At 35.2% G+C, this 14,410-nt stretch overlaps 1 protein-coding gene across 1 annotated transcript; it reads left to right on the forward strand.

Moving 5' to 3' along the window:
- The first annotated feature begins 533 nt into the window (after positions 1 to 533).
- LOC137405248 (zonadhesin-like) lies at positions 534 to 13,991 on the forward strand. Its single transcript, XM_068091501.1, has 12 exons — positions 534 to 591; positions 2,646 to 2,917; positions 3,606 to 3,907; positions 6,278 to 6,531; positions 6,713 to 6,838; positions 8,009 to 8,209; positions 8,879 to 9,037; positions 9,348 to 9,503; positions 10,160 to 10,296; positions 10,548 to 10,696; positions 12,679 to 12,892; positions 13,734 to 13,991. Exons 1-12 carry the CDS (start codon positions 534 to 536, stop codon positions 13,989 to 13,991), a joined length of 2,286 nt encoding a protein of 761 aa, XP_067947602.1.
- The last annotated feature ends 419 nt before the right edge of the window (positions 13,992 to 14,410 follow it).

Below are 14,410 nucleotides of genomic sequence, written 5' to 3' on the forward strand. Positions count from 1 at the left end.
AGAAGGAAGAATAAAACTGTAAAGGTGCTTAAATGTAAAAGTGAAATCATTAGTAAGTAATGGCTAAAAATAGTCTGTTTTGCTACAATTACAATGAAAAATTATTCAGTATAGAATTGTATGATTTTACTCAAATTCAGTGTAGGCATCATAAGTTGAAAATATTGCACAGGGTGGTATAGAAACTCATAGAAATTATCTAATGCAATCACTTCCTGGTAAAGATAGTAACAAAACAATATGTTAACCTTAGTAACTATAATTTATAGTTACCTACAATAACTTTAGAGTATTTATTTGTGATGATCTGCAAGAAAATGTAACATTACAATGCGCTATGTGCAGCATGTACCTTGGGGAGTTCTTACCTTCGAGACAAGACCTTCTTACCTTTGTAACATAAACGCTGAATGTAACGTAAATGAATTTAGCTCACTAAACAGATACTTAAAGGAAGTTTTAGTATGTATTTTACTAAACTTCAATGTTTTAGTTAAAATTTTGTCATTTATCTGTTTGCAAATATTTGTTTAATGAATAACACTTATAGAAGGTATTTGGCGAATAGCATAGTGACCCTTTTGTTATTTTGTTGTAATCAATACACCAACCATCAAATTTTAATTTCTAGAAAAATTTTTATTGATACTATATGGCGGAAAACAAATTCACTCTAGTATGGCGAGGACAAAAAAAGCATAGTGTTTCATAAATTAAGGCAAAAAAGTCTTATCCCATAGGCATTGCAACTCGTGGGCGCACTGTGTTATTAATTAATATCTAATTTAGCCTGGGCAATCGGGAAAAGGGTACACCGTATATGGTAAGAACGGCGTAGCCTTGTGGTAGATGCACTTGTTTGCAATCTTGTGATTGCAATCTTCATGAGTTCATTTAGCACTAGGCAGATCCTTCATTCTAAGATTTTAATAGCTTTAGCTGGACAGACAGGGAATGACAGACGGACAACAGACAGATGACAAACTTTATGATTTATATATAGATGTGCTAATTTCCCATTGAATGCGTTTTTAATTTTTAGTTGGTAAACGAGATGCTTCTTGCTTGAAATGATACAACAATATGAAATCTGTTAAATCCTTTTTCCAATAATTCTGTTTATAATATATATATATGTCGTTTCTTTTACTTTGGTTTTCTTATATAGTTTTTATGAGGCGAAAAGAGCGATTACTAGACCAGCTAGAAACAATGAGATGACCTTAGCATCCAACTCACATACCGAGTGTCACATACCATAAACAGATAAATCAGGACACTATTTGATACTCTTAGAGTTTGTATGCACTGCCTTAGTGGAAAGCTCTTCTTTTGTGGGTAAAACCACTTGTTATTATTCGCCAAAGTTCCGTCGGCAAATATCTGTATTCATAAAACAATTACCATTTATTTACTTAACGGCTGTCATTTCATACGCTGAGAACATTGCAACTAATATGCTCATTCACATTCCCTCTACCAACAATTATATCGGTTGAAACCAAAACTGCAACGACTTTTTCTTTATTTATTACGTCAGAAGAGTAACACTGCCAAGCATTCTTCATAAACGTCAAAATTTACTAGCTTGTAAAATACTTAATCGATGTCTAATAGCGAGAGAGTCAGTTGTTTTAATTAAACCAACTCTGAAAGCAACAAACTGCTAATAGTCAAGTGCAGAGTAGAAATAATAAGCATTTCTTATCTTCTCTATCAATTTGTGGTTTCTTGTTTGCCAAGCCTCTAGCTTCTATCCTCAGTGTGTATTTGAACTTAGGTCAACATTGCGCACCGCTATCTACAGTTGACAAACTATGCTCTACATACACCCCTAGCCTACCAGCTACGGCCTAAACACACCCTCCATGCGCAGTCTACAAGCTGTAATTTACACACACAGTTTCATTTGAAGGGTGGCCAAAAATTCATTTATATAAGTCATCACTTTTATGGAAATGTTGTTTTAATCATACGTTTGACGTATGAAGCAACTTGTGAATAAAATACCAACGCACTTAATATTTTTAGAGTTGAACAAGCTAAAATATTTAAGACAGAACGTTGCTGCATAGAGCATCTGATACTTGAGAATAAACATAGTGTTGCAATTGTTGAATATACCGAAACTAATCGTTGTAGAAAATAACTGTTTTATTTTAAAAATGTATTCATTTTATCATTATTTAATTTACGCAGCAGTTAAAATGCTACTGACAGAATCATATTAAATTCTTAATTCAAACTACAAGCATTTCAAGGTCATAAACTAAACTGACTAAATCTGAGTTAAGCGGAGGTAATACACAAATAAGTTGTTCAAAGAATGCTGTCGCGCATTGTCCAACAGATTACGGATTCTCAAAAAATTATTTCTTTGCATATTCATACTTACTTATTCTGCTGACATTTTAAGACATTTTTATTACTCAATATAATAAACCATGCATAATGCATAGATATAATATAAAGGGTTTATTATTTATATGATTCAATGTAACAAACATGCAAAAAAAGGAAAATATTTTAAGGTTTATCAAATAATATAAAATTGAACTATAGTTCTTAAAAACAGAAGCTAATGTTTTGAGTATTGTTGTAGAAAAAATCTATTTTCTCCTAAATTTTTAACCATTATTTTGTAGTTTCAAGAGTTTTGTCAGAGGATGCCAGCTGCTACGTGTTTGGTACCCAACATGTGTTTACATTTGATAAACAGCGCATAGATTTTAATACTGACTTGGAGCTGACTCTTGCAAGAACTTGTCCACCGGCAGTGCAGGTTCAGGCAGCGTTTGACATTTCTATTCTCAATGAACACAAATATTTTAATGTTGACTCGGCTTCCCAAGTAAAATGTGTCAAGCTGGTATACAAGGCAGACATCGCTATGATCTGTACCGACCAGACGGCATCAGTAAGTGCTTCCCTCTATTCATTCTATTCACATTGTTGTCAAAAGATTTTAATTATTTAGTAAAGATAGAAGCGTGGGGCTTAAATATGTAAAACTGATTTTCTGTAATATAAGTATATTAACATGCAACAAGTTAGAAATCTAAATGTTTTTTGAAATACTGGTGAAATATTAAAAACAGACAACGGCATATTTGTGCTTGTCAGAAAGTTTACAGTTTGGGGATTGCATCACCATGGAGCAGGAATTATTACCAAATTTTATATCCTTCACATAGTTTGGTAAAATATCATATTGTCTCATCTAGAACACCTCAAATTCAGAAATGGAAAAAAATGACATTTCTTGACATTTTTAATAATCGATTTTCAAAAATAATAATAATCATAATAATAATCGATTTTTAAACATACCAGGCTAGTAGAAACATATTTATTTGGTAGAAACCAACTAAGTTAGTAACAAAACCTAGTGAGCTGATAAAAGCCTACTAGGCTAGAGGAAACCTTGAAGTTAAGGTCTCTTTTAACCTGCTGAATTTCTCTTGTAAAAATGGTCGTTAACCTTTAATCTAAATGCAAGAAGCAACAAATTCTTCTAATACCTTCACGCATTGAAGAGTTTCTCATTCAAATTTGAATTTTGAGTCGAGGTACGAATTACTGGTATGATATTGACTATTCGTTAGGTAAATGGTGATGATATAGCCGATGCCATGCTCACGAGCAACAGCAACCTAATGGTGTACTACGGCACTCGGGGTCGTGAGATAGCGATACAAGTGGCCAACACCTTGATTAGGGTGTCAGTAACTAGGGTTGGCCTCGTCACTCTCACCATACCAAGCTCGTATAAGACCAAAGTTTGTGGTCTGTGTGGCAACTACAACGACCAGCCGACAGATGACTTAAGGACAGCAACAGGAGAGGATGTATCTACTGAGAACATCTACACGAGGGGCTCACGAATCGCTCAGTCATATCTAGTACCGTGAGTGAATTGTCTTCTCTCGTTTTCTCATCGCAGCTATGGCTGTGTTTTACCATTTTCTCCTAAACTTGTCCTCTATAGTCGCGGTGCTTAGTTTCTATCAGTTTTAGTACTCCTTGCATTAGCAGTATGGTACACAGGCTAAGCTGCTCCCCATCACTTTTGCTGAGATTTATAAAGCAGTCAGCTTGTTACTTGTAGATCATTTACAAACCAATCCATCAATGGATATTTTTCTTTTCTTTGACCAGTATGTAAATTCTTACATAAGCGCTTAATAAGGAGATCACATAAATATGTTAAATTTTAATTTTGGTATTTTTGCTAGTAGGTTGAAAGAAATATTGAGTGTAAAACATTACTTTTAATTTTTCTCAGATGCACTGTCTTTGTGTTAGCGCAGTACATGTAGTTAGTAACGGCAGGTCATCTGACATCAAGTACAACTATTTGTACGAGCAGTTTTTATACAAAACCTGACAATGAAAGTTTTCCTTCAGTTTTACATTCAGCCTGTGATTCATCATGAGTATTTTACTAAAGTGCTTCCCATGAGCGGAAGTTTGTCTAATGTGTGTAGTTTATAATCTCCTTACTGCCAATCTATTTACATAAACCCAAGTCAAAATTGTTGTGAATTCACCCTACAAGCTTTTTCATTTAAATTGCTACTTTGCTAATGTTATGTAATATGGTGACTACAACCGGATTCACGTAAGTTTTATGTGAATCAAGCAGAGAATCAAACTATATAACATTTAGCGTACAAGGTTGGTAGTTCGATAACAAAGTGCTCTGCATACAAATTAATCACTAGTTAAAAGATTGTATAATCATAATATAATATATAACATAATAATAATATAAAAATGTTATAAAATACTCACCTCGATTTCTTTTTTCAGCTACTTTGACTTCCATGCATTCACTTGCATTTCTTGGAATAACATTGTAAAACATAACTTGATGAACAGTGGACCATTGCAGTCAGGTATAACCAGCCTGTTGCTTAAATTTGAATTTGGTGGATAACTGTTCTATATTTTACCATTGTAAATAGAAATCACCAGTCACACTTTTAAAGATCTGTGTGTTTAACTCAGTCTGTTTCTTCAGAGTATTCAGCTGATAGCAAGTTAAAAGTACATAAAACAAGAAGTCTTCACATTTGCTTTATTAATTTTAATTAGCATATTGCCGGTGATATGTTAATTTTTCTATAGGTTGGAAATACATAAGTGCGGCGTGATGTCAAATATCTGCACTTTACTTCGCATGTCAGCAATGTTAAGAAAGAGTGTAACTGGTTTTAAAAAACTTAGAGCTCATATTTCTCTCGGACTTGTAACAGCATGAAAGTGAACAAGGCTTTTCTTATCAAAAGCTCAGCAGATATCTGGATACTTATCCTATGGACCTAATCACTTAAATAAACTAATCTTTCGGGAATCTATTATTGATTGCTCATCAATCTATGTTCACTCACTTTAACTGCTCTGTATATATACAAATTTTTGAGAAATTAGCATCAAAGCTTATAGACTGGTTGTTTCTATATAGTTTATAAAAGGTTCAAAAGGTCACATGTAAGAACTTTTCTAATAATGCGGATGATGTGAATCCCAAACATGCAATATATAGTCATTATGCAAATAGGAAATTTCAGAGTGCATATGCATAAGATGTTTGTTCAATATTGAAATTTTATAACTTATAAATCAAAAGGCAAATATGCTAACTGGGAAAGTGAAGAGCCAACTATGAATTTCATTCATTTCGACATGTACAAACAAGTGCTTCATATAACAATACAGCTTTTGACACGCAAAAGGCGCTCTAACATTGGATTGCAGTGGTAGAATACTACATGCAGCTCTAAAAATTGAAAAGCGGTTTTACTAGTGCTACGTACTTAGTTATTCCTGAGTATGCAAGACTTGACACAAGAGTCCTCATTTTCACCATTCATGATCTTTAAAACAAAATGTACATTAACCTACCTGGTTAGTTTACTTCAAACACTATAGTGACAGATTTAGGGTCTAAAGCTATATATAGTACTTCTACTATAGCTGCTAGTAACTAACAAACTATAAACTATCTGAGTACCTTTGGTAGGAGTAACTGTGTGGTAACATCAATATGGTATAAATCGGAAACAAATCTTCGTTAATTAAAATTTATGGTTTGAAAAAAAACGTTTTTTAAATTACTTTATTTAATTATGCAAACAATTTGCAAACAAGACAACACATTAAATAGTAGACTTGGGAAGATTTTTTTCACAAGCTTTAAAAAAGATCTGGTTTTTGAATGTAATCAAAATATCAAAGACTACACTTTCGTGAAGGCTAGATGTTTTATTTGTAGACCTGATAGCGGGCAGGTGCTTCCCTTTATACCATCTGTCTGCGCTAATGTGCCTGAAGAAGAAATGGTCATTAACTCTGGAGACATGTGCGGGCTGTACGAAGGCAGCGGGTACCAGGGTGTCAGCAAGTGTGTGACGGAACGGCCTGAGTTGGCAGCAACATTTTTTGATCTCTGCAAGTATGACTATTGCGAGAACTACCTGATGGCATCAGACAGTGAGATGACTTCAAGTGGTTGTGAAGACAACAGCGGTAATTAGTTAGAAGTAGAATAATAATTGTAACAAGATAAAACAAAGTTAACAGATGCTTCTTATCCAATTTTGCTAGCGGCTGCGGATCAGCTTGTTCATGGTTATATGAGAATTGTTGTTGCAGTTATGACTGTGAAAACAATTTAGCCTTAAATTTAGCCTTCTCTTAAATTTTCTAGCAATTTGCGTGCGAAATGAGGCCATGGCAAAGGAAGCTATCAATTCTATAGCAGAAGTGTTTGTGATGCTCTGCAACACCTTTAACTACACTGTTGATGATGGATGGAGAACGGAATACCGGACATGTAAGTCACATGACCTCTCAGTCAAACTACCATTAAGTTATACGACCGCTAAGTTTTGCGGCTGATTAGTTTCGCGACCATCTAAGTTTCGCGACCATCTAAGTTTCGCGACCATCTAAGTTTCGCGACCATCTAAGTTTCGCGACCATCTAAGTTTCGCGACCATCTAAGTTTCGCGACCATTTACGTTTCGCGACCATTTACGTTTCGCGACCATTTACGTTTCGCGACCATTTACGTTTCGCGACCATTTACGTTTCGCGACCATTTACGTTTCGCGACCATTTACGTTTCGCGACCATTTACGTTTCTCGACCATTTACGTTTCTCGACCTTTTAAGTCGTTTGACGTTTGAGTCGTTTGACGTTTGAGTCGTTTGACGTTTGAGTCGTTTGACGTTTGAGTCGTTTGACGTTTGAGTCGTTTGACGTTTGAGTCGTTTGACGTTTGAGTCGTTTGACGTTTGAGTCGTTTGACGTTTGAGTCGTTCGACCTTCAAGACGTTCTACGTTCGAGTCGTTGGAGTCGTTCGACGTTTGAGACGTTCAAGTCATTCGGCGTTTGAGACGTTCAAGTCGTTTGGCGTTTGAGTCATTCGACGTTGGAGTTGTTCGACGTTGGAGTCGTTCGACGTTGGAGTCGTTCGACGTTGGAGTCGTTCGACGTTGGAGTCGTTCGACGTTGGAGTCGTTCGACGTTGGAGTCGTTCGACGTTGGAGTCGTTCGACGTTGGAGTCGTTCGACGTTGGAGTCGTTCGACGTTGGAGTCGTTCGACGTTGGAGTCGTTCGACGTTGGAGTCGTTCGACGTTGGAGTCGTTCGACGTTGGAGTCGTTCGACGTTGGAGTCGTTCGACGTTGGAGTCGTTCGACGTTGGAGTCGTTCGACGTTGGAGTCGTTCGACGTTGGAGTCGTTCGACGTTGGAGTCGTTCGACGTTGGAGTCGTTCGACGTTTGGGTCGTTCGCTGTTCGACGTTCGTCGTTGGAGTCATTCGTCGTTGGAGTCATTCGTCGTTCGAGTCGTTCGACGTTCGAGTCGTTGACTTTAAGTATACCAACAGCCTATCTGGTAATCATGAATGTCTAATAAAAGTCATATGTTCTAGTATTTCCTGCCCATGTTGTAAAACAACTTTGGCCCTGAACATAGCTGTTACTTACTTGTTAGTGATCACTTGCTCGAGTGGAACCTACAGCCAGAATGGTCCATATTGCCCTAATGTGTGTGGGCTAGCTGCTGACCGATGCGACGCGACAGGCATCGACGGGTGTGTTTGTGGATTTGACGAGTGGAAGGAAGGAGACGCATGTGTACCAAGCAGCTACTGCGGGTGCTCTGACGGCAACACTGGAGAGTACTACAAGGTGAGTTAACAGCTCTCTGCCTTATTTACTACAGCACAACATACTGCCTCTCTGTATGATACTTATTAGGTTTGAAAGAAAAAAAGCCTTTCCTAAAAAGGTGGCATTTGTCAAAACATTTATGAAGTTTTATGGCATAATAACCAAAGTCTGTTTAAAAAAAAGATTCTTTCAATATGAAATGAGTTTCTGTAAATCTTATTGGTTGGTTTCATCTGTCTGAATCCAGCTAGTGATAGTAGCAGTAGTAATAGCCTGTGAGTATTGAAACTGTCTAAACCAACTTTTCAGCTCTACTTCTCATTAATTAGCTTTTTAACATCTAATAGTGTAGCATATATTCACATACAAGTGTATGCTACATATTAGATATAGACATATTAAACGTATATGCTCACATTAGCATATCTATCTAGTCTAATATCAAACTAGCTTTGTCCACAGTGGTACAAGTATTCTTATACAGTATATGTACAATTGTAAAAACGATATCATAAACAATTCTTAACATTAAGTCATGTGCCTTTTCAGCAATTATAAATTATACATTAGTTATTAATTTGTTAATTGTTATTAATTTTCTATAATGTTTATTTCTTATTAAGTTTGTTCTTGTTATTGTGATCAGCTGCTAAAACACAAGATGATATATCGGTGTTATATTCTAAGGTAGCAGAGTGGTGGGTAGATAACTTGTGCACAAGGAACTTCACGTGTGTCCTCACCAACCAGATAAGCATAGAGACACTTGAATGTTCAGAAAACAGCGAATGCACACCATCAGGCTGTGTGTGCACTGAGAATTACATCGGAGATGGTATAACTTGCAGCCGTAAGTCATTTTATTGTATCGTGAGACGTAAAGTTAGTGTAGCTCTATTTCCATTTATATAGCCTGTTGAATGTTGCCGTTGCAAGTCTCTAATAAATTTAAGGGTTTTAATATTTAGTTTTGTACATAGGTGTGTTTTAATGAAAATGATAAAACAGAAACTTGACGTAAACGTTTGTAAAAAAGATGTTTATATTTTAAAAACCAGCACGAGATAATGCAAAGGATAACCCTAAATATCGGTTAACAAAATCAATTTCTTTATTATTGTAAAGCAGGTTGATTTTAATTATGTGTATTTTGATTCCAGGAACCTGCGAGCCTGGAAAGCAGGCTATTGCCGACAACTGTGAAGACTGTCCGGTTGGCACTTACAAGTCAGACTGGGGTACCGAGAGTTGTATTCTCTGTCCAAGTGGTCAGGTTACAGATGAAACTGGTTCCCTCTCTGCTTCGGATTGCAAAGGTAGTCGAGGCAGTTTTGTTAGATTGTTTTGTATGCTGTCAGCTGTCAGCTGTCGCCATTCGTGCTAAGTAAAAAATCAAAACAAAAATGGAGACCCACTAAAAGTTGACAGCATACTAAACACTCCGTTTTGACTGGATGAGCTATTAACTTGTTTGTGCATTTTGCTGTCGCAGCCTCTGTATTTTTCAAGTTGCCGACTAGTATTTTGCACAAAGAAAGAGCTAATAATTATATTAACGATGATAATAATGCTTCTCATGAAAGACCGAAGTGAGCAGTAAGTCGTGACCGACGCATCTACAATTTTGACCTTCAACCTTTGCCTTACGTAACAGATTGCAATGAAAGCCGTCAGCATAGATGTAACTGATATTAAAATAAACACTTGGCTACCTGCAGTGTGTCACTCTGGTTTACTAATCTTCTTTAGCTCCTGAAAATTGATGTAATCTGTAAATAATGGAGTGGCGTAAATGGATTTCTTTGATTGCTGATAACGTCATCTGCCTAAGTTATGCTTAAGCTGGTAAGATGGCTCGCAACCTGGAAATGCGTTAAAATTAGATTTTCTTGTGGCCAAAATGTTTTTTTTGAAATTATATTTTACTATCAGCATTTTGTAAGTTTAGTATCTAAGGCTAGTTGCTTTGCAGATATAAAAATGGTTGGAGATTCGCCTAACTCGCTGGTTTACACTCAGGTTGCTGATCAGACCTTTTTGGTGAGAGTTCCAGCAGATGTGCTGCCCAACGGTCTCCCATATGGAGGGCAGCATTTCCGTGAAGTCTGGGTAAGCGATCTAACAAAATTTTAAGCCATTATTAATGCTTAAAGAATTGACACAGCCATAGTTTAGAAAAAGTTTTAAACTTTCATTACAAATTCTGTTTTTGTGTGTTATATCTTCCAACAAAAGTTGAATACTCACATACTCATACGTATGACTATCTTGGCAGCATTTGTAATAACTATAAAATTTTAAAAGACTCGACTACCTGGCATCTCGACTAGGTGAGGTGTTGTAGCTATTCCAATTTGCAGGTTTCTACCAATGGAGTTGTGTCATTTGGGAAGTCATATGTTGGTCGTGTACCCAAGAATCTTGAAACTGTCAATGAACCACTTCTCGCTCCATTCTGGTTTCGTCAGGACCTTCGAGTGAACGGAGGCATTAGCCCAGTATATAACAGGTACCTATAAACTCTTACTGTCTTTAGCTTTTTAAATGAGCTTTCAATAGAAACATAGAACATCAAAAACATCAACATACTTTTCGAGAAAAAGCATTAAACATTTTGTCAAATAGTTTTTCGTAGGAGTCGTATCGCTGTTTATATTTTATATATGCTTGATATGTAAGACTTTATAAAACATTACTGAATATATGTACATGTAAATGTAATTTATTTAGAGCCTGTAAGAGCTGCTTACTGCTATAACCAGTATTATAAAACTTGAGTAAAGGTGTAGCTCTTAATTTTCTCACAACAAAATAAAATGAAGTGGGCCTTTTTCATACAGTTTTACTGTTCATTTTTAAAATCCTTAAATAATATAAACTATTTTATGATGAAATTTTTATATAATAAGCAGAACTTCATAAGCAATTTTGAACTGCTCTCCACTCACGTTATTAATTTTTCAATTCTTTTAATACCTCTGTTTATTTGTCTCTTGAGCTTATTAATAGAACTTTACACTTTATTGCTGTTCCATTTATCATTTTTATCTTTTCTCACCACTTCTCTTGTTGTTTATCTGTTTTTTCATCTTTCAGCCATGTTATCACCTAAACTTTGGATTGTCCATCTAAAATCTTGCAATATCTCCTCGATAATTTTGAACTAACAACAATGTATAATGTAAAGTATTCTGTACTGGTTGTGTCATGTCAGTCTGTCTGTCACATCTGTTTGTCACATCTGTTTGTCACATCTGTTTGTCATATCTGTTTGTCATATCTGTTTGTTATATCTGTTTGTCATATCTGTTTGTCATATCTATTTGTCATGTCTATTTGTCATGTCTGTTTGTCTGTTAATTACAGTCACAGAGCAATAATAGGTCTGAGCAAGTAGGTATAATTGCTATGATGTGACAACTGTTTGTTTGCAGAAGTATGCTTGATTTTGCACTTCCTTTCTGAAAGCTTTGGTTGTTCGGCAAAGTTGCTCGCGCCATCAAATATCCACCTGATGGTCTTTGGGAAGGTTTCAAACACACTGTATAAGGCTAGATTTTGGCATGTCAGTTTTTGTAAAAATATTACTATGAGCTCCCATCAGTCCTTCAACAACGGGTAAATGGGTTGCATTTCGTGTTAGATAGTATATTATTATATATGGTACTGGTCCCTAGAATATGGTATTTTTATGAGCCATGCTTCCACTAATCGCTTTCATATATAACTCTATGGCTGGGTTGATGTATGCCCCTAAAGGGCAGCTAAAAGGTTGTGTTCCTTCAGAGTGATTGCTGTGTATTTCATAAATGGGTGCAGCTGGTATAACTGCTTGGCTTCTGAAGTTTCTCAGTCTTGTGCAAGTTTTTACATGTAATACACACCTGCGGGGTATAATACAGTGTATACAGTGCATATATGCTATCAATTCAGCTAAATTGTAGATGTACAATCAATATATACACAGAATACACAGATACAATATATATGTACCACCAGGATACACTCAGAAAATTTACCGCTACACTGTATCTGTGCTACCAGTGTATACACAGAAAATACACAGCTACGCTGTAGATATAATACCAGTGTATACACAGCTGCACTGTAGATATAATACCAGTGTATACACAGAGAATACACAGATACACTGCATATATACTACCAGTATATACTCAGAGAGTACACAGCTAACTGTAAATATACTACCAGTGTATACTCATAGAGTACACAGCTAACTGTAGATATACTACCAGTATATACTCATAGAGTACACAGCTAACTGTAGATATACTACCAGTGTATACTCATAGAGTACACAGTTAACTGTAGATATACTACCAGTGTATACTCATAGAGTACACAGTTAACTGTATATATACTAGCTGTGAAGGATTCTTTCGTGTGACTAGTTAACATGGTGTGATTTACCCTTGAGCTAGTCCAGTTTCACACCTAATAGTAATCAAGCTTTTGGTACTGCTGTTACAGCAAATCAGAGTTGAAAGTCAGCTTATATAACCAGATAGATTCCAACTTGGCTGCACAAAAAGAGGCAGAGACTGCACTCAACCAAATCCAGATACTTTTGGGAAGCTATGAAAAGTACAGAGAACTCGCTCTGGCATTTCATCCCAAGTTTGCCATGGTTATCTCATGGAAAAATACAGTGCCTAACCCAGCTGTCTTCTACCAATATAGAGAAGTGAGCATCATAATTTATATGTATTAAACAACAATTTCTTTCAAGTTTAAGTAGATTGTATATACTTATATTCTATCTATTTTTTTAATCCAATAATAATATAGTTAATGTATAAAATATCGTTCGTGTAATGCATATACTTTTCATAAAGAAATGTTGTGTTAATGCTAATGTGAAAGCATTTATAAAAACCAAATAAATTGTGTGCTCTAATAAAAAGATATTTTTTGTATTTTTGATGCTGTACCTCTAAAAGTCAGAGGTACTCGATTACACTTCATAAACATTGAACAGACAACAAAACAACGATGTAATTCATGCAAATTACATGCGTGTTTTAGCCTTTTTCTCCCTTATATATACATGCACCTCCCATCATATAATGTTTCAACTCAGTATGCTCGATATAAAATTGTTTTCTCAAACCTGTTAAAAACACGTTTTTATTTAATTATTTTATGATTCATACAATTTACTCACAGACACTGTTTTTAAGCAATACCAAAAAATGATTAAAAAAATTGTTTTATGTAGGCTTTGTATAAAACAATATAATGGAATATTTAGCAAACACAAGTTTAGATTCTTATCATGCTTGTCATTGTATTCATACACATTAATAAAATTAGTTTTTAGAGTTATATAATATTTACTAACTGCTCTTGCTAGAATACTACAGTGTATACCGTATCATCTATGTATGAGTACGAACTTGTTAATTCTTTTATGGTACTGTGCTACAATGTACTTGTATCATATGTGAATATAAAATTATGGAAGAATGCCATGTGATTCTATGATCATGTTAAGGAGATATGAATGTCAAATGTTTCCGTTACAGGCTGTGTACTACCAGTGTGTGATCGTAACGAATGGCATGCGGACATATGCCATATTCATCTATCCAACAGGAGGCATCACACTGATGTCCCTCTATCAGCTCCGCTCTATTTATATGGGTTTTAACGCTCAAGATGGGGGTGTACACCAGTTCAACTACTACAAGTCAGCCACTGTTGGCATCAATACCATAGACATAGATCCATCAAATACGGGTAACTTCACAATTGTCTGCTCTATTACAAAATTAGAAAGTTGATGCATTATTACGTATGTTTGCAAACTTTTATATAGGATTAAATTGTATTTTGTTTCATTTATTTCACAGCCCAAAATGAAGGAGAATTATTTCAAGTAATTAAATAAAACATTACAAATACATTATATAAAACTTTAAAAAAGGGCTTATATAACCTTTTTGTAAACGTTTGCAAGAATTAATTAAAAAAGTCATAACCAGTAAAATCAGTGAATAGAGATAGAGATAATGGGTGTAACTTGCTTTAACTTACAGACAATAGATATAGTTTAAATTAATTCACTTCAATCAATTTTTATTATTTTCAATTTATGTTGCGTATATTCAAAGATCTGTAATTTCAAACACTTTATGTTGGAAATGATTGTGAATGTCAAGTCAGATCCTCAACTAAGTGTTATAAACAAAGAGATAGTATG

The sequence above is a fragment of the Watersipora subatra genome, chromosome 1 (genome assembly GCF_963576615.1).
Source record: "Watersipora subatra chromosome 1, tzWatSuba1.1, whole genome shotgun sequence".
Classification (NCBI taxonomy): Eukaryota; Metazoa; Bryozoa; class Gymnolaemata; order Cheilostomatida; family Watersiporidae; genus Watersipora; species Watersipora subatra.

What these genes read in the sequence shown, in the direction of transcription:
- LOC137405248 (XM_068091501.1), top strand. Translation starts at nt 534, where the DNA reads ATGAATAACACTTATAGAAGGTATTTGGCGAATAGCATAGTGACCCTT. An exon ending in GTACCGACCAGACGGCATCA is followed by an intron (nt 2,918 to 3,605) that starts GTAAGTGCTTCC and finishes ACTATTCGTTAG; the next exon opens with GTAAATGGTGATGATATAGC. An exon ending in GAGAACGGAATACCGGACAT is followed by an intron (nt 6,839 to 8,008) that starts GTAAGTCACATG and finishes CTTACTTGTTAG; the next exon opens with TGATCACTTGCTCGAGTGGA.